Below are 19,880 nucleotides of genomic sequence, written 5' to 3'. Positions count from 1 at the left end.
GCATGGGGTCCTGCTCAAGATTCTGTTAGTGTACACACTTATTATGTGAGCTTTATTGATGGTTTTAGTCACTTTACTTGGTTATACCTTCTTAAGCGCAAAAGTGATGTGTTTAATGTATTCATCCAATTTCAACTGTCATGTTGAGCGCCTTCTTGGTCGCAAAATCATCCATGTCCAAACTGATTGGGGAGACGAGTATATTAAACTAAATAAATTCTTTGGCGATCTTGGTGTCACCCATCGTGTCTCATGTCCTCATACACAACAATAAAATGGCACCGCTGAAAGAAAGCATAAACACATCGTCGAAACTGGTTTAACCCTCTTGGCTCATGCTTCTGTTCCGTTTCCTTATTCGAGTGATGCTTTCTCTACGGCATGCTTCCTCATAAATAGACTTCCTAGCCGTGTCATTGATATGCAATATCCTTTGGAACGACTTCTTGATGAAAAACCAGATTATACCTTTTTCCGTGTGTTTGGTTGTGCATGTTGGCCTCATTTGCGTCCATACAATGATAGAAAGCTTGATTTCCGCTCTAAAAATTGTGTCCTTCCTTGGTTATAGTTCCCTTCACAAGGACTACAAATGTCTACATGTTCCTACCAATAGAGTGTATATTTCAAGAGATGTTGTTTTTGATGAGGGTGTTTTTCCTTTTTCCCAACTTCTTACACCAAACACTGAGCCTACAAATCATTCTATAACTAATCATGGCCAATTTGATGATATTGCACATACCTCTTTGCTATTGCCTAACCATGGTGCAGGGAATGGGCGTGGCGCGCGTCTGGAGCTTCTCCCGGTCGCTGAGGACGTCAATCATAGCGACGTTGATCGCGTGCATGCCTCGTCTGGCGTGCCGCTCCATGCTGGGTTGGGTCCGGTCGATCTGGCCTGCCCACATACTCCCTCACCCGCGCCTGCATCGGCCCGGCATCAGCGGCCCATCTCCCTCGACCTCTCGGCGTCGCCCACTCCCGCATCTAGGCCATCTGCTCCGCTCGCACCTGGGCCGCCTGCTCCCCCTGCTCCGAGTCGGCCCGTCACGCGACTTCAATGTGGCATTCAGCAGCCAAAGCAGAGGACAGATGGTACTGTAGCCTGGACGGTAGTCTGCATGGCTCATGCAACTGAGCGCTCTCTCGCTGAACCGCGAGATTTACGTGATGCCCGATGCCCTGCAAACTGCTCACTGGAAGGAGGCCATGGATACTGAATACTCTGCCATGTTGAAGAATAAAACATGGCAGCTTGTTCCTTCCCGCGCTGGCATTAATGTGATCGATTCTAAGTGGGTATTCAAAGTGAAGAAAAAATCTGATGGTTCTGTTGAGCGCTATAAAGCTCGGATGGTGGCAAAGGGTTTTCGTCAACGATATGGACAAGACTACGAAGATACTTTTAGTCCAGTTGTGAAGCCGACTACTATTCGACTTCTGTTGTCTATTGCAGTATCTCGAGGCTGGCAACTACGCCAGCTTGATATTCAGAATGCGTTTCTGAATGGTGTTCTTGAGGAGGAAGTCTTTATGTGTCAGCCTCCTGGTTTTGAGGATCCTTCTCGCCCGTCTCATTTGTGTCATCTTCAGAAGGTCATTTATGGTCTCAAACAGGTTCCTCGTGCATGGCATACTCGTCTCAGCTCCGTACTTGGCTCTCTTGGTTTTCGAGCATCTGCTGCGGATACGTCTCTGTTTATACTCTCGAGGGCTGATCTTACCATGTCCCTTCTAGTCTATGTTGATGATATTATTGTGCTCGGTTCCTCCACTTCTGCCACAGACAGGTTGATTGTTGCTATGCGTGATGCTTTTGCTGTCAAGGATCTTGGCACCCTTCATTACTTTCCAGTTCAAGAAGGCATGGCGACACTCGCAGGCGTCACCGCGTCGGTTGTATCTCCTCCCCAATCCCTTCCACGTATCGGGGGGGGGGGGGGGGGGGGGGAGCCCTAAGACTAGTCCGGGCAGCGGCGGTGTCGTCGTCGCTTTGCTTGTTGAAGGTGTTGCTTGATATGCGGTGCTTCGGTATGCTAGGTGTATGATGGAACTATTTGGAGGGCGCAGCGGTTGCGAGTCGCCTTCGTTCTTGTCGAGCTTCCAGTATCGGCATTATTTTCTCTTTTTCTTTTTGTTTCTTTTGGGCTTGGTTGTGCTGGGCTTCAGCGTCCATATTGTATCGGTTAGTTGCTTATTAATATAGCGGGGCGAAAACCTATTTCGAGGAGCGGAGTTGGCAAGGCCCAGCTTCAGAACTTGCTCACAGCACAGGTCACAGCCCAGAAAGGGGACAAAAGACACACGGGACGACCTGCGCGTGAAAAACACGGCGACGGAATCCTCCGACTAGCCGTCTCCGTCCGTCCGTCCGTCCGTCCGCCCGCTCGCCCAATCGACCGACCGAGAAAGGAATGGAGGCCGCCACCACCGGCGGCGACGCGAGAGGAGCGGGAGGATCCGGGCGGTGGGCCGTGGGCGCGGTGTGCGGGGGCCTGGTCTACTACCACTGCGCGGTGCGGCGGGCGAGCGCGGTCTCCCTCGCCGCCGACGTGCTCCTCGTCCTCCTCTGCTCCCTCTCCATCCTCGGCCTCCTCTTCCGACACCTCCACATCTCGTGAGTGCCTGCCTCCCTCCCTTCTCCCGCCCGCCTTAGTGCCTCTGCTTCGCTTTATACTCGTGTTCCTGCGGTTCCTTTTCGTGATTATGATACTGGTAAATCTTCTGGCCCCGGCTGCCAGGATTCTTGGCTTCCTTGTTCGTGGAAGTAATACAGTGTGAATTAATGTTGAAGTATATGGGTCTAAACTGCTGATGATGCATTCATGCTGGTGGCTCTAACCTGGCCAAGATTATCTGATTATTTTCTGAAGATGGCACGCCTTTAAATCAGGATGCATGTCTGTTTCCTCGATTATTGCCATAGTGATTTAGGACAGTCTCAGACTCGAAATGTTGGCATTTCGAGCTGAAAAGTACAAGGGGGGGATTCAAGTTGAAAAGTACAAGGGGGTGGGTAGGGAAGTAAAGTAGAGTGATTCAACTACAATCTTTATATCCCTCTTTTTGTAGGTTTGGGAAGGGTTATTGGTATAACGTATCAGCAAAGGCACCAGTGATCAATCTTCTTCATATAAATGGACTGGAAATGCACTATCTCCCTGTGTAGTTCAACTGACTTCTGTTGTGTAGAGGTCAACTTCAGTCTGGAGCGAAGAAGACACAAACTAAAATTTTAAAAAAATGAACAGTGCGCTAGCTTTTGCTTGCATCATCATACCTTACAATACAATCAGATGTTCTTGAGTTTTGAGATACTTATTTCACCACTTCTACTTGGCATCTTGACTCTAGATAAATTGTTTTGGTTAACTTTGAGTTTACTTATGGAATTGGATGGAAAATCCATCCGGAATTATGAGTTTATATGTTACTGGCATACTTTCTGAAGGGCCACATAGAAGAATACGACTATGATCCATCCCTGCTTCATGTGATTCAGTGTCCTGGTATGCTTTGCCGAAAGGAAACTGTCCTGAGCACTTCAAATGCAGCATTGATATGTTCATATCAAACCCATGCAGCACAAGTGGAAAGTTTGGAATAATTTGTGCAAGGATTAGTTTCATACTTTACTTTGTAAGATACCAATCTCCAAGCAATGATAGTCCGTAAACGCCTATTCCGTAAGCTCTTCCACATCTGAGGCATCATGTGGCAAGTTTGGAATAATTTGTGCATTTTGTGGAAGTCCTACCTTTTCTCTATTATCTATTCACTAATGAGTTGATCAAAAGTCACACACAAAACATATCGACCATCAAGTACGTACTGTGTTGTTGGCGTTTTGTTCACACTGACCACATAGATAGGTAAAGATTTGTTTTGGAAAACGATATTTTATTTATCTGATCCCTCCATCCTAAAATAAGTGTCCCAGTTTTTTCTAGATACGGATGTATCTACAACTATAATGTGTCTACATACATCTGTATCTGGACAAAACTGGGACACTTATTTTAGGACGGAGGTAGTATTTTGGTTGTTAATGTCAATGTTGTTGTTATGTTCATTTTTTGTACATCTTAATTATCTGAGTTTTTCGACAATGAATCTTCATTATCTGGTTGATGATAGCAATCACATTGTTGAGTTGGTGATGACTGCTGATATGCGTCTTGGTGATGGTTATTCGTACTTGTTTCAAAATATCTCATTTTGCTTTTAAACGGTTCTGCGTGTAGGGTGCCTGTGGATCCTCTTGAGTGGCAGATTTCTCAGGAGATGGCAAATAGTATAGTTGCATCCTTGGCTAACACCTTTGGAGCTGCAGAGTCTGTATTGAGGGTGGCTGCAACTGGTCATGACAAGAAACTCTTGTTCAAGGTAATCCCAGAACTCTGACTCCAGATGTCTCTCTGAGGAACTATTGAGGCAGAGAGATAGTGATCCTCTGCTAGTTTTCATGTTAACAACTATTTCTTGTTAATATCTGGCTGTGTTTCTTTGTGGAAAACTGGAAATTACAATTTAGCACATTTTCTAATGTATTCTCATACAAAGGTCCCAGAGAAAAGAGATCACATTTCCTTTCTCTCGTACCAATGCAGCTCCCGATGTTTGACCTGCCAGCTACGTGCTATATAGGACTTTCCTACATGTTCATCTTATGGAGGTCTGTAACTCTGTATCTTTGCATTGCAGGTGGTTTTTACTCTGTATTTTCTAGCAGCTCTGGGAAGGGTTGTCTCAGGTGCGGCTGTTGCTTATGCTGGTAATTCCACCACACTGCTTGATATTACCTGTGTATGCTTACTTCAGATTTGGCATAACACCTTTTGTACCCCATTCTTTTGTCATTACCAGCTCTATGCATCTTCTGCCTCTACATGTTTGCGCAAAGCACCGACCTATTTGATCAGCTCCCTTCTTGGGTTCCGACGGGAAGAGACTCTCTAGGCGGTGCTCAGGATACCACATAACCCCATGCTTTCATGATTTGGTGATCCTTTTCTACTCTTCGAAATTCTGTATATGGCCCTTTTGGGGGCCGATAGCTTGGACCATATCCATGTTCAGTAACTGTGGTGTAATGTCCAAATGTGTTACTTCTGACCGTTGTGAGCAAACACCACCCAGTCCTATGCTAGGTTATATACTTAGGGTTCTTCGTACGGGATAGTGTCACAACTATGACTGCTTATCACGAGTTTGCTACCTCCTTTGTCCCTGAATGTAAATGTAAATGGAAAGTATAGAAATGTTAGTTGGTTTGTTGAGTATTTTGATAGTAAAAAAACCCACTCCTGTTTGTGGACGAAGATGCACGTATTACTCTATTTCCTACTCACTATGCTTTGGATAATAAAAAACATCTTCCATAATAGTTGAAAATGTTAATGGATATGATTAGGAGTTTGTGCAAACATGCATTGCATAGTGTAGTACCCCTCCATCCACAAGATTTGTTTAGCTTTGGATGTGTCTATACAATAAAGAGTGTCTAGATATATCTAAATTTTGATAAAATTGTGACATTTTTTTATGGACAGAGGTAATACAAATCTTGTCAGAAGTCCTTAGTATATTCGAACGCTCATGGGTAGCTATTGTAATTCCTTTGATCAACGTCCGTGGCGATGGTACCACTGTGCCGTGGCCCTGGCATCAGGAAGCCGGTCTTCCTTTGAGAGACAAAGACAATCGGTAGAACAAGCGGAGTGTTTACTGTGGCACCACAGATTGCGTGACTAAAAGATTGATTGATGGGGTTCACCCCGGTGCACCTCCACAGCTAAGTGCAGCATGGCCACGCATTGAGACCAACTCAAGCACAACGCAAGCGATCATGATCGGGCTTTTCGCGCTTCTACCTTGACTAATCCAGCCAGCTTTTCTAGTTTGAAACAAAAGGTCGAACATGGCCAACTCAGTAGTATCGCCGACCTTTAAATTCTCGGCACCTGCAAAGAATACAAATGTACATATGAACATACTTGTAATAATGTAATAACATAGAATTATATTATGTCATCACTGGCCTCACTGAGTTTTTTGTTCTACTAAAATGATGGCATAGTGGGGTCGAAAATATATGTATTTAGAATTATCGCCCACACCTCGTCTACTAAACCATATACGTCTTATCCTGTTTCATGCTTACCTAACCGCTGAATATGGTGGCGTGCAAATTCCCAATGCATCCCAAACCTATCTTGTCATGTTGAAATTTACATAGAGGGATTTCCCGTAAATATTCCATAGACATATCTTAGCTTTAGTGTGGTATGGATCTTCAGCCATGTCGTATTTATATTCGGTCATGGCTTGTCGTAGTACTATGAATATTAAAAGCTCATCTAAGGAAGGAAATCAAGCTTTCAGTCCTTTCATGTTCTAGCTCTCTCACCACCTGCACTTGGTTGATGTCATTGCAACTAGGAGAGGTAGCTAGCTCAAAAATACAATGCATATGTTATTGAGATGTATTTCCGGTGGGTGTGTATTGGCTGGCTTTACTAGAAAATTCACTATTGCGAGCTTGTTGGCTAACTCATGTCTTCCTTACCGACATGGTGACATAGTATGTAATTCATAATATTCTCCCTCTATAAAACATGGCAAAACCACACATGCTCCATCTTTTATAAATTGTGCCAACAGCCAAATTCAACTTGAAAGCATTTAAAATAAAGAAGTGATGGATGCTCGACCCTGAAGCGGTTGAGAACCGCCTCTTGCTACTAATGGAAGAGCTTGGGCCAATAATCACTATCGTATACATACCGAGAGTCGCCTCAATGATCCATTGAGTGCTTCCTCGTGTGGTGAAAGATCACATGCCGCCGTTCTTGCTGGTGTGGATTAGTGACACTAGCACCCCACCCAAGCCGATGGCCCGACCTTTCGGCACTGACGCCTTCGGCGACGCGAGGATGCTGTGTGCGGTGAACTCGGCGGTCTCGTAGAAGGACATCATGCTCCTATCCATGGCAGCGGTAGTGCATGGTGCAGTGAGAAGGAGAAGGAGGTGGTAGCGCATGCAAGACTAGCAGATGTGGATCATCGGGAGGGGATATAATAGGTGGTTATTGTGTTGTAGGTTTGTCACCGGAATTATTTCATCATAGGGAGACACGCCAATGTTTTGGGAAGCCGCAACGCCGGTGTCTGAGAAACCCGTCGACGGTGGTGTGCATAATTTTCTTTTAAGTTTATCTATCATTTGAAAATGGAAAAAAATGGAAAAAAAAATCAGAAGATCAAATGAGGGGGCGACGTGGGATGATATGTCTTGGAACAGGCGGACATGGGTCGGTTGTCTGTCCGCGGCGCCCCTCAAATAGACCGAAATAAATATATTTTATGTTCAAAATAAGTCAGCGTGTTTGAGTTTCCCTTAAATACGGATATTTATGTATCTATGGAAGCTCTAGCTCTCTCTATATTGATCAACATACTAACAAGCCCATATAAAAGGTGTTTTTAGATACTTCTGCTAATTCTGCGCCGAGGGAGAACTAGTTTAGTTCTCACTCCACTCTTCGAAAATTGGATTATGTTGTGATTTGGGCTAGCCATGAGTTGTAATATAAGTTACAACTAAGATTATACTACTTGCATATGAGTTTTAATTGAGATTACACTACTTTCCCATGAACTGCAACTAAGAAAAATAACTCGTAACATTAGATTGCTTTGTGATTCGTGCTAGTTATGAGAACTAAGATTCAATAAGGTTAGCTGACTGAGTTAATTCTTAGTCAACTAGTAAAACCCACTTCTTTAATCCCACAATGACATATGGGGTGACCAACAGTGTTTTATATCAGTGCACGATGACGGAGGAAATACCCCTCTAGTATAAATTATTCGATGATGAAGCAATACAAGAAACTAAGAAAGTATGCAGTTTTGCAAACAAAAGTTACCTACAACGCTCCTACTACCTAGTGTTAGGTTGTATTTTGTTCCCAACTAACGGCCAACTCAAGCACAATGCAAGTAAATACACTTGGATTTTTTTTTTTTTTTTTTTTTTTTTTGCGTTTCTACCTTGACTAATACAGTCCTAGTAATGGTAGAGCCTATATATAGCCAAGTGGCCAAGTCAGTGGTATTGCCAACGTTTGAATTCTCGGCACCCGTAGAGAATACAAAAAGTACATATAGATATGCTTGTAATAAAGTATGAATATAAAATTACGTTATGTGAATACTGGCCTGGTTGTGTATTTTGTCCTTCTACAACGATGGTGTGATGGGGTCAAAAGTTCAGAATTAGTGGTCACATCATATCTAATGAACCATATATGTCTTAAACTACTTCTTGCCCAACCGAGAAAATTCTGTATGCATCCCAAACCTATCTTTTCATGTTGAGATCTTCATTGAGGGATTCCTGTAAATACTCCGTAGACATATCTTAGCTTCATCATGGTATGCATGGCTGTTCAACTATGTGTTATTTATATTTGGTCAAGGCATATCGTCATACTATAAATATTAAAAGCTCATCTAACAAAGGAAATCAAGTTTATAGTCCTTTCTTGTTATAACCGTCAGCCACTAGCTTACACTTGATTGCCATCAAAACAACTACTAGAGGTAGCTAGCTCAAAAACACAATGCATATATGATCGAGATGTATTTATGATGGTGGATGTTGGTTGACTTCACAAGCAAAATCACTATTTGTGGGAACTCGTGTCTTTTTACCAACATCATATATAAATTATAAGCTTCTCTTTCCACGAAACATGGCAAAAAAAAACATATGCTCCATCTTCTATAAATGGTGCCAACAAGCAAGTTCATCGTGAAAACATTTGATGATAGGTTTAGATCGGAATGATGGGTGAATTGGTTAGGTGCATATAACTTAACACCAGAGGTTGAAGTTCAGTACCCAACTAAAGCAATAAAAAGAAAATGTTGTGGCATGCCTTCGTTCCTGCTGTGCACGTCAAGACTCAAAAAAGGAACATAGATGTGAGGGAGAGTGTTAGATTGTAATGATCGGTCCTCTCTCTGTTCAGAATTTAGGCTTAATTGGCTAATGCATCGATCTTTCACCTTTAATATTTTTTTCTGAACATGAACTAAAAGTTGTTAGTCGCCAAGAGTATTAGATCGCCGATGCAAACCAAACCAGCGGCAGAATCCAAAACCGAGGGAGAGGGAGGCTTCGGGAGGTCCGCTGGCCAAGCCAAAAACCCTGTCCCTCGCTCCTCGTTCCTATCGCCGCCACCCCCGATTTGAAGCACGCACTGTCCGCTGCCAACCCATCGCCAGCCGCCCCCACCCCCGTTCCCCCAATCTACTACTACCACGTCCCACCTCCACCCCGCGGCGCCAATGGAGACCGCCGCCGCCGCCGCCGTGTCCGTGTCCAGATCCGCCTGCCGCGCCGCGCTCCCTTCCCCGGCGGCGCCCCGCCAGGGCCGCGTCGCGTTCCCCCGCGCCGCGCCCAGGCAGCGCCTCGTCGCGCGCCGCGCGGCTGCCGGCGACAATGCGGAGGAGGAGCTCCCCATCGAGAAGAGTCGGTCCCCTTTCCCTTTCCCTCTGTTGTGACCCGCAACGCCGTCTGACCGTGCGCGCGCGCGCTTGCAGGGATCGCTGCCTACCCGACCGTCATGGACATCAACCAGATCCGCGAGATCCTGCCCCACAGGTGAGCTGCTCGCTCGCTCAGAGCACTCTGATGGCTGCTCCTGCTGGATATATTTCCCGGATACTCGCTTATGTTTCCTTCTGTATTCACTTAGTTGAAGTCGCTTGCAACATACTATCTGCATATTGCATTTACGCAGTCTACACTACTCCAGGTGGCCCTAGGGTCTAATACAACTATATGACCATTCCTCAAAACTTATGCTACATCTACATGAGCATTCCTCAAAACTTAAGCAACAGCTACATGAGTATTCCTCACAGTAGCTACAACTAATGTTGGCTGAAAAACATTGATGCCCCAGTCAACCGCTATTGTAAGTGCAGCATATAAGGCTCTCGTATGTGGCACAGTAAACGACAAATTAGCACACGTGTTCATCTCTGTCTAGCTCATGTAAATTCGTCTAAATAACTTCAACTACCCAGTACAACTTCGTCATTTGTTCACAACCCCTCATTGCCCTCTATATGAACATATGGTTCGAGGCTCACGCTGCTTTCTAGTACTACCTACTGCAGCTTAATCAAACAATGCGAGTCTCTTCTCAAAACTCCTAGTAGAGTGTGTGCGACTTGATATTAGTTACTACAAGTTATATATAGTCGTAGACTTGATATATTTATTTTCATTCAGAACTTGAATGGTTTGGATCCTACTCCATATGCAACTAAGATCAGGAGATGATTCAGTACATAGGCACAGACACAACTGGTTCGAATGAGCGGCATTGCGGAAGTAAGTTGAACCATCTGGCTTCGTCCTGCGAAAAAACCAAGTACGGCATCTACCTGCTGAAGTGTGGGTGGTAGATCGACGTAGTCTTTGGTAAACACTTTAATTCCTCGATGCCCAATACTCCTAGATCACGCTTCTTTGAGTTTTGTAAGAAGTAATGCGCGCTAGTAGGTCGGGGTCACCTAGCTGGCTCATGCCCCTAACGTCCTAGTATTTTACAGATGGTGTTGAGGAAAATGGATAATCAGCTATGTCGCAAACATGCATGTTATCTTTTAGGCTATGTTTGACACCACAGTATTATCGAAATACTCAGAGAATACTTTTGTTTCTAAAATTACTGAAGTATTAAATTTTTCGATAAAGGGAATATATTAATATCATGAAGATACCAAATACACCCAGCCTCTGCAACAACGTAATACCTTAATGGTAGTACGGATGCACACAGCCAAAAAAGAGAAAAAGAAACTAAGAAATAAAAGTCCCGCTACAATATTCTGGCCCTAGGAACAACAACACATCCACCACCAAGACAACACCTCCCGATCAAAGATCTTAGGTTTTCACCCTGAAGATAATCCCCGCTCTCAAAACAATGCCTCCAACAAGGACATTGCCAGGCACAACCAATTAAGGCCAGACAATGGATTTTCGCAGAACTTCACTTGTGTTGCCGCCCCCGCATTCATATTGCTGCTGCGAAGTCGGAACACCAAGCAAGTCCCTCAACAGCGTAGAGTCTTGAACCTCCATTTTTAGTCCTCCAATCCGGCCTTCATGATATTCTCCGCCTCTGACTTCACCATGGACCAAAAAGTCACCTGCTGGCAAGAAAGAACAGAGCTTCGTGCCGCTCCCTCCAGAACCAAACGGTCGCGATCGAATACCACCTGATCCAGCAAACTCCAGGCAAGAGGTGCACAGAACTCAACACTCTGGCCAGATCAAGAAGGACAGGCCTCAGGCAGGTCTTCATCTTCGGCATACATAGCGTGTCAATACAATTCTTGGAAAGGATTCTGTTCATGTTGTTACGTGTGCAATCTGTGATCAATATATTGAAAGGAACTAATCTCATATCAATAACTTAGGATGAAGCCACCATGGATCTTTGAGTTGGCGATCTGCTGCATTGTAGTGGTGTTACTATTACTACCTCCCGTGCCATCACTAAAGATGGCATTTTAGGTGTTGGCGTGGTTTCCAAAAACAACTTTGACTTCGAATGCACTTTATTCAGTAAGAATGAAATTATAGTATTATCAGCATTTTTATCAAGGAAAATCTTCTCGTATAATTTTTGTAAGGCTGGTCTATATGCGCACAAAGGTATTGCTGGCAAAGCTGAGCTCGTTTGACTGCATGCATTCCAGGACACCACCTTTAATTCAATGTAGCATGATGCTTTTGGCTAATTCACAATATATGCGCTATGGTAAAACCATAAAAGCATTATATTCTTGACATGTTGTAGCCTACTACCTGAGAGAAAAGATGCTTACATGAGTATGCAACTGTTCTGCTACTCCTTTTCTAACTTCCTATGAATTTTGATGCATGCTAGGTTCCCATTCCTTTTGGTAGATAGAGTGATCGAGTACAAGGCAGGAGAATATGCTGTTGCAATCAAGAATGTCACGATAAATGACAACTTCTTCCCTGGGCATTTCCCAGAGAGACCCATAATGCCTGGTGTTCTCATGGTTGAGGTATGCACTGAATCTCTGTATCGCTGAATCTCCATCCCTAGTCATCTTGTCTAATCTCTTGATTTACTGTTTCTTAAGGGATAATTAAGTTGTCTTTAGACCACCCATCACGATACCAGTACATTTGTGGTCGAGCAAAGTATTTGTTTAATTTAGAATCCTGCAACTTAGTTAACTTTTACCACATTCTATCTTAGTTTAATAATTCTATCCAACTATATCATAAACATGGTTTATCCATATGACCATATCCCTGTGCAACAGCTCTTTTTTTCTTTTTAATACATGTTTTACTAATTTTCATATGTGTATACTTTACTGAACTCAATGAGGAAAGTGCCATTTGTAGTAATCTTACTCCATAGATTGGTTTGTTCTCTCTGATGAGGAAGGAGTTGATTTCCAAAAGGGTTTTCAGATACAAACTTACTCATAGTGAACCATAAATCCATAACCATCACCATAAGTGATATGTAGCATCTATATGTTTTATGATAAAGATTTAGCTACAGCAAGAGTGATCTGTAGAGACGATGTCTGCTTGATATTCTGATCTGAACCAATACCTGATGATATGTATGGACTATAGGTGTCTCATACTCAGTAGCAGTATGTATTCTGCTGAGCAAAATGGCTAGATCTTCAATAGCTAACTGTGAATTTATTATTGTTGTTCTAACATCATCTACACATGTTTCTTAATTGCCCTCACATGGGAGACTTGTACCTTTATACACAGGCTATGGCCCAGGTTGGAGGTATTGTGATGTTGCAACCTGAAGTTGGCGGATCCCAAGACAATTTCTTTTTCGCAGGGGTTGATAAGGTGAGGTTCCGGAAGCCGGTAATTGCTGGGGACACTCTGGTCATGAGAATGACCCTGACCAAGTACCAGAAGAGATTTGGACTTGCAAAGATGGAAGGAAAAGCTTATGTGGGTGGTGACGTGGTATGTGAGGGCGAGTTCCTCCTTATTAGCGCGACCGGGTAAACACAAAGAGACCTGGTAGTGTATGATCTTCTCGGGAAATCTGATTAGAATGGGACCAGGTCCATTTATTGAGATTTGAGCTGTCAACTGAACTTACAACATGTGAGGCAATCTTTTACATTAAGGTATAGTTGTGTAATGCACCATATGCGCGCACTTTTGACCTGTTGGGGCCTAGTCGAGCTATGTTGCTGTTGTAATGCAAGGTTACAATCTCTTATAGTCGTTTGGTGGAATAAACTATGATTGTTCGATTGTGCTTGGTGATTGTTTATATGCATTGTAGCATGACATGGTCTAATACTCTCATGGATCAAAAACTCTTCTCCACTTCTATCATATTTATGGCATGTCAACTGACAGCACTTTCTGTTGAGTTTTTCTGTGGCAATATCAATAACAGTTTCCATGATTTTCCTTTCAGCTGTCACATGCTTACTTCACATTATGTTGTATAAATAAGGAAGTTAGAGCTCGGCATAAAAACGATTTTTTTTGTTTATTTATTGAGCTTAGCGATGGTGGTGCTAAGGGGCTAAGCTTCTTGACCCTATCTTCTAACCTACGTCAGCATCCAGGTAAGCGGATGTTCTCAACGAGTCAGCAGGGTGTTTATGGCATACCACTAGCAACGATTGTCATTTGGCCCCTCTACTGCAGAGCCAAATGAACACGCAAAATCGGCAACTAGGAATAGTCAATTGACGGGTGTACATCAACATGGTAGTAAAACTATTCTGGCTTTGGGAAGCTAACTCCAGGATCCAAGCTTATCTTACTCAATGGCCATCTCTTCATCCCTGGGCACCATTACAAGGTAGTAATACCTTGAGTTGAGTTTGTCCTGACTCCTGAGGAAGAATGGTTGACCTTGCGGCGCCGATGAACATCAAGAGGAAGGATGTTGAGGTGGTGGGCGGCCATGGATTCTCCATCTTTCTTGATCCTAAGAGGATCAAACTACATCTTCAGGTATGGTATGGTAGATACTAGATTGTGTCCTCTGATGAGCATATTTACAGTTTTGTTTCATGAGTTTAGGTAGAAACAACTGGTAGTAACTGAGTTAAATTATGTAAGCATGGAGGAACTATATAATCGGACTAATTAGCAGTAGTAATACCATATGAGATGGAAGATGATCCTAAGAACTTGTTGGCCTTGCACCTTACAGCTGATTAAGTCAACTTCATATCTAGCAAGCTAGCTCCAGGATTAACTCAACTCAATTCATCATAATAGTGCATTAATTTGTGTTGATAGGACAGAAAAACCCTGGACATGATGGAAGAGGATGAACCACTGGTGCATGCTCCAACTTCTACTGCTACTGAGCCAACCATCGTCCATGACAAGGTGAACTTCGTATCAGTGGGCATATCGTCAGAGCCACCATCCAAGGTCAGCGAAGATCAGAGCGCTGCGGCACAGGCACCAATGGACATGGAGATGGAGGCAGATTGGCAGCAGCACCAGCTGTGCCAGAACGTTTCCTTCTTTTCAGGTTTGCGACAATCATCTCAAATTTCAACATTGTTCATGTTAAAAATTTGAGGTGTACAACGATCATATAAAGACAAGCAATCAAAACACAATAAAGAGATTTATTGGCGAGGTTTGGCGAACTCGCCTACACCGTATGGGCACTCATCTCCTTGTACTAAATGACGTCATACACCGACTATACAAAGCTAAGCCATCAGACAACATGTCGTAGGACCATCCCCTCGCGATCTCTTATCAGCTTTTGTCTAGTTCGTTTTTACCCAGTGTGTCTTCATGTATTAGACCCAGATTAAACGTGTTCGACTGAAACATCAAACCTTACGCCAATTACAAGTCTTGCTGTAGCACATCGTATACACATGTTTGACATATATCTAACAATCCATGAGAAAAAAATATAAGACGGTAGCATGTTGTTTGCCTGTCTAGTGCAGTTTATCTATAGGTGTGCTGTATCCTAGATTATGCTGGATCCTGATCCAAAAATTCTTGGAGAGCGAAAGTTTTTTTTCCTTGGCCAGGTGAATTCTGAATACTCTACTAATTGCAGGTTTCTTCTGACTTCTGAATGGCACTCGACAGAAAAGAAAATATCCTGCGGAAACTGGATCCTTGATGGGATGTAGCCTGAATAGATAGAGCATAGAGCATGTCTATTCATGTTATTGCAGTGTAATGCTACATTTATATAGTGGTAGAGATTTGTGCTCTATTTTTTTTTTTTTGCTGTATAAAAATGAAAGGACTCTGGAGCTGATAAAAAAGACGAATGCCTCATATTACAATACATGATTGTGAGTAGCAACATTGAAGAAACACAAGCTGTTATGGCTGACTCCATGTTATTTCACGTTCAATTCCAGCACAGAAGTTACCATATTGCTAAAATGTAAAACAATAGAGTTGGCTACAATACCGTTACTATAAGAAGATCTACACTACCATGCATCTTGTCATCCAAAAGTAAAACTAAACATAAAGAAAAATGTCCAAAAGAATAGACGAATTCCTGAGATCTTGTAGATTCGAATTTGACAGGAAATCATCTAGTGTTCTCGTCCATAACCTTCGCCTTACTTTCCAGTAAACACAGAGCATGCAAGAAACAACATATAACCTCTCCAGCTGGAAATTTCATCAGGAAAATATTGCAATTATCTGAAATCTTTTAAGTTACTTCTGAAGTGATACTAGGCTAAACTGACGTATAACTTGATTGGAGCAGTGTTGCTTCCGGCAAATTGGTCATTAATATGTTCCATCCGAGTTTGAAGTGGCAGAATTCTTCACCAAGTTTCAAACTAGAGAACAACCGGGAAATGCACTTTGGCTCATAGGAGCATTTGCTCCCATTATGTGAATCCACATTTCTAAGTGTCAAAAAATTCTAAACTAAATTTTTACATGTACATCTAGACATTTTATGTTGGTACACAAATTTTCAAAAAAAGAATTTTTTTCCTGTGGCTCCTGTAAAAAAGACAAATTTTGATGTTGTAACACGACTACTTACAGTATATTTTTTTGTCTTTTTGTGCACACCACACAAAATGTTGTTTTTCCACGAAAACTTGTGTACGAACATAGAATGTCACGATGTACACCAAAATATTTATGTCAATTTTTTTTGACAATTTTAAAATTAATTTTTAATTATTTTATATAATGGGAGCATTTGCTCCTATGAGCCAAAACGCCACCTCCACAACAACCTTGTCTTAATGTTCTCAAACTCAATGTTGATCCACCCTGAATTTGAGGAGGGCTGCTAAGAATATACCTAAAACTACAGGTTTCAAACTAGAGAACAACATTGTCTTCATGTTCTCAAACTCAGTGTTCAGATCCACCCTGAATTGAGGAGGGTGCTAAGAATATATATAATCCTATGTCGGAAACAACCTAGATTTGTATAGCTTTTAGGCCCAATTAAGGCTCAGGCTTCCTCTTGTATATGTACTAGTACGAGAGTGGGATTAACTGATCGGCCCATCTCTAGTTACTTGGCACTATTGAGGTGTGCTGTTGTAATACTAGTGTCAATTTTAATTTTTTCATCCCCCGCAGAAAAAAAAAAAAGTCTTTCATACTGTAGCTGACATGCAACCATGTGAGAAGCTATCAAGAACAGTTAGTCAATGGTTTGCCTTTCAACTGCCACATGAAGCATCCTATAATATTGAGCAAGGACTAATAAGTTAGTAGCACTCTGTTTTCAGGGGATTAGGGAACATAAGGGGCACTTTTGCCAATTTGGAAGCATATAAGCAGGGAAGAAGTAAGGCAGTGCGACATGATTGGTGAAATAGAATTTTGTTCATTCATCAGTATAAGCCCAGTTAATACAGTATAATTATAAAAGGTGAGTTGGTTTTGGAGAATAGGGTTCACGAAGCCTGTTTATGTCCAGCAATGACTGCGTCGGGAAACAATATTTTTGCTCTTCTCCTTGTGAAAAATAGAAAAAATGTTAATTGTCCTTTTTACTCAAAAGATCACTGCCATCAGCTTATTATCTATTTTTTGTTTATCGTTTAAGCTTTTATTTACCATACCACTTAGCATATGCCAAGTAGTCCGTGTTTTGTTATCTAAATAAATAGGAATGTGAGAGCTCAGGGCATAAGAAATAAATAAAAAGTACTTATTCAGTTTAGTGGTGGTGCGAAGCTTCTTGACTTCATTTCGACGCTCACATAGCATCAGTGCTAGGTAATTTCTCTCTTCTTTGGTTACCCTTCAGCACCCAGAGAGGCTTCTCAGCAAGTCAGCAGCATGTTGCTGGCAGACAAAAACAACGACCACTAGCACCAGTTATCATTTGACCCATCCACTGCGGAGAGGTCTCTATGTTAATCCGAGAAGATTAAAGGGCAAATTAATCACCAACATGGAAAACGTCAACTAGGATTAGCCAATAGACGTTACATCACATGTTGTCTAAATTTATTCTGGATTGGCAGAGTGACTTCATGATCCAAGTCATCTCGATTCCATGGTCAGCTCTTCGTTCTCGGACGCCATTACGAGCTAAAATCCTGTTATTAATTAGTAAGGATAGACTATAACTACCCCATATATAGTATCTCGAGTCCGTCCAGCTGAGGAAGATGACTGACCTCGCGGTGCCGATGAACGTGAAGAGGAAGGACGTTGAGGTTGTGTCTAGCCACGGATTCGCCATCTTTCTTGATCCTAAGAGGATCAAACTACAGTTACAGGTATGTTATGGTAGACAGTGTCCTCTGTTGAGTTCTAGCTAGGAACAGGCGTTCAGTTTTCCTGCCGTTAGATCCCCCAGATTCAGCTCTTCGGCAGCGGGGGCAGCGGCGGGGGCGGCGCCGTTGTCCTGCGGCTCTCCATTTTATGAGTTCTAGTTAAAAACTGGAAGTAAACTGGCCTGCATCACCTAGCTTAGCATTTATTTTTACCTTCTTCATTTTGCTATTTATCTTTGCTCGTCTTTTGGCCCTCGGCGGCCTTTTGTTCTTCGCGCCTTCTTAGCTAAAAAGTTTTGATGCTTGTTCGAGAAAAAAGAAATCCTAAACTGGTAGTAACTGAGCTAACTTATATAAGCAATGGAAGACCTAGATTCTGAATATATAGTCAAATAGTTAGGAACTAGCAGTCATTGACCTGAATAAAAGGAAGTAATTAGCACGTAATTGGTAGTGCTAATACCATGTGAGATGGATGATGACCCTAAAGAACTACTTAGCCTTACTGGACCACTACCCTACGGCTGATTTGCCAACCTCATATCTGGCGAGCTAGCTCCAGGATCATAGTGAGAGATACCAAGATTAATTCAACCAATTCATGATAATATTGCATCAATTTTTTGTTGCTAGGATGACAAGGTCGTTGACATGATGGAAGAGGATGAACCACTAGAACATGCTCCAACTGTAACTGCTACTGCGCCAACCATTGTCCATGACAAGGTGAACATTGTATCCGTGGCCGTGGGCATATCTTCAGAGCCACCATCCAAGGTCAGCCAAGATCAGAGCACCACGGCACCGGCACCAGCACCAGCAGCGATGGACATGGAGATGGAGGAAGATACCCAGCCCTACCAGCCGTGCCGGAATGCTTCCTTCTTTTCAGGTTTGTGGCAATCACCTCAAATTCCAACATTGTTAATGGGAAAAGTAAGAAGATGGTAGCAGGCTGTCTGGTACAGTTTACCTATAGAAAATAGCCTAGATTATGTTGGATCCTGATCCGAAAATTCTTTGAGAGTGATTTTTTTGTGGCCAAGTAAATTCTGAATATCCTACCAATTGCAGGTTTCTTCTGACTTCTGACTTCTGAGTGGCACCCTACTGAACAGAAAATAGCCTGGATTACATAGGATCCTGATGGAGCCTGCTGGGATGTGGCCAACATAGGTAGAGGCATAGAGCGTGTCAGTTTCATGCTGTTGCAGTGTAATTCTATCAGTACATGTTGTTGGTCTAATCTTAATATACTGTTGTAACAGTGTAATGGTTACAAGTATATCTTATAAATTGCATCGGCAGATTTTGGTTACAGCAACAACATCAAAGCCTCTATCCCGAACAAGTTAATATACGCTAGATATTAAACCCAATAGAAACTTCTGCAGATTCTGATTGTGGACAATTACCCTTTTGGAAGGTATATAGGATTTAGGAATTTTTTGTTATTGACAACCCAAAGGTCCTAGCCTCAACTCCATTCACCACTATAAAAGATGTGTGTTTTAACTGATAAACTGTTTCAAATAGCTTTAGCTATCTTTTGCTGCGGAAACCCCAATTGTAGCCCGAGCTACATGGCTCCTGTTTTCTTGCAAAATTTGAATCCAACAATTTGAAGTTTCAACAAATGCTAAAAAAAAATCTTGTTGTAGCTAATGATGTACTCTACCACTCTGCAAAATCTGAGGATGAAATACATTATATTCGAGGCTACAGAAAAATGACAAATTCTGAGAAATGTTGGAAGTTTCAAAATCTGCACTGTTCACTTTCTCTTTCTCAGATCCACAGATTTGTGAATTTTGTACAAGCCCAAAATACTCAGTCTTTCGAATTGCCTTTTTTTCACAGTGGCAGAGTACATTATTGTCTACCTCAAGATTGTTTGTTCATATTTTTTTGAAACTATTAAATGCTATTTTCCAATTTTTGAAGAAACGAGCTCCATGTCGCCCGAGCTACAAAATCTCTTTTGCTGCCCTTTTTTACATTCAAAAATATCAGCACATACAGTGTTGTCCACCTTATAG

General features: G+C 42.4%; 4 protein-coding genes across 7 annotated transcripts; all 4 read left to right on the top strand.

The window, feature by feature from the left end:
- Nucleotides 1–2,278: 2,278 nt before the first annotated feature.
- On the top strand, nucleotides 2,279–5,285 carry LOC127314495 (reticulon-like protein B23). Of its 2 annotated transcripts, none has more exons than XM_051344962.1 (4): nucleotides 2,279–2,620; nucleotides 4,248–4,389; nucleotides 4,708–4,756; nucleotides 4,870–5,285. In XM_051344962.1, the coding sequence occupies exons 1-4, from the start codon at nucleotides 2,418–2,420 to the stop codon at nucleotides 4,983–4,985; spliced, it is 510 nt and encodes a 169-aa protein (XP_051200922.1). In that variant the 5' UTR covers nucleotides 2,279–2,417; the 3' UTR covers nucleotides 4,986–5,285. The 2 variants fall into 2 exon arrangements, with proteins under 2 accessions (XP_051200922.1, XP_051200920.1); XM_051344960.2 differs by having other exon boundaries at nucleotides 2,288–2,620; nucleotides 4,708–4,777.
- A 4,032-nt stretch (nucleotides 5,286–9,317) lies between these two features.
- On the top strand, nucleotides 9,318–13,378 carry LOC127314496 (uncharacterized). Its single transcript, XM_051344963.2, has 4 exons — nucleotides 9,318–9,544; nucleotides 9,616–9,676; nucleotides 11,982–12,126; nucleotides 12,866–13,378. The coding sequence occupies exons 1-4, from the start codon at nucleotides 9,361–9,363 to the stop codon at nucleotides 13,115–13,117; spliced, it is 642 nt and encodes a 213-aa protein (XP_051200923.1). The 5' UTR covers nucleotides 9,318–9,360; the 3' UTR covers nucleotides 13,118–13,378.
- Nucleotides 13,379–13,500: 122 nt separating this feature from the next.
- LOC127314498 (uncharacterized) lies at nucleotides 13,501–15,428 on the top strand. 3 transcript variants are annotated; one of them, XM_051344968.2, is made up of 3 exons: nucleotides 13,501–14,089; nucleotides 14,386–14,621; nucleotides 15,174–15,428. In XM_051344968.2, the coding sequence occupies exons 1-3, from the start codon at nucleotides 14,019–14,021 to the stop codon at nucleotides 15,182–15,184; spliced, it is 318 nt and encodes a 105-aa protein (XP_051200928.1). In that variant the 5' UTR covers nucleotides 13,501–14,018; the 3' UTR covers nucleotides 15,185–15,428. The 3 variants fall into 3 exon arrangements, with proteins under 3 accessions (XP_051200928.1, XP_051200926.1, XP_051200927.1); XM_051344966.2 differs by having other exon boundaries at nucleotides 14,381–14,621; XM_051344967.2 differs by having other exon boundaries at nucleotides 14,381–14,621; nucleotides 15,145–15,428.
- Nucleotides 15,429–17,574: 2,146 nt separating this feature from the next.
- On the top strand, nucleotides 17,575–19,159 carry LOC127314497 (uncharacterized). Its single transcript, XM_051344964.2, has 3 exons — nucleotides 17,575–17,844; nucleotides 18,475–18,733; nucleotides 18,916–19,159. Exons 1-3 carry the CDS (start codon nucleotides 17,734–17,736, stop codon nucleotides 18,924–18,926), a joined length of 381 nt encoding a protein of 126 aa, XP_051200924.1. The 5' UTR covers nucleotides 17,575–17,733; the 3' UTR covers nucleotides 18,927–19,159.
- The last annotated feature ends 721 nt before the right edge of the window (nucleotides 19,160–19,880 follow it).

Source organism: Lolium perenne, chromosome 7 (assembly GCF_019359855.2).
Source record: "Lolium perenne isolate Kyuss_39 chromosome 7, Kyuss_2.0, whole genome shotgun sequence".
Lineage (NCBI taxonomy): Eukaryota > Viridiplantae > Streptophyta > Magnoliopsida > Poales > Poaceae > Lolium > Lolium perenne.
Note: the sequence above shows the minus strand (reverse complement) of the source record. Positions and strands in the feature narration are given on the sequence as shown.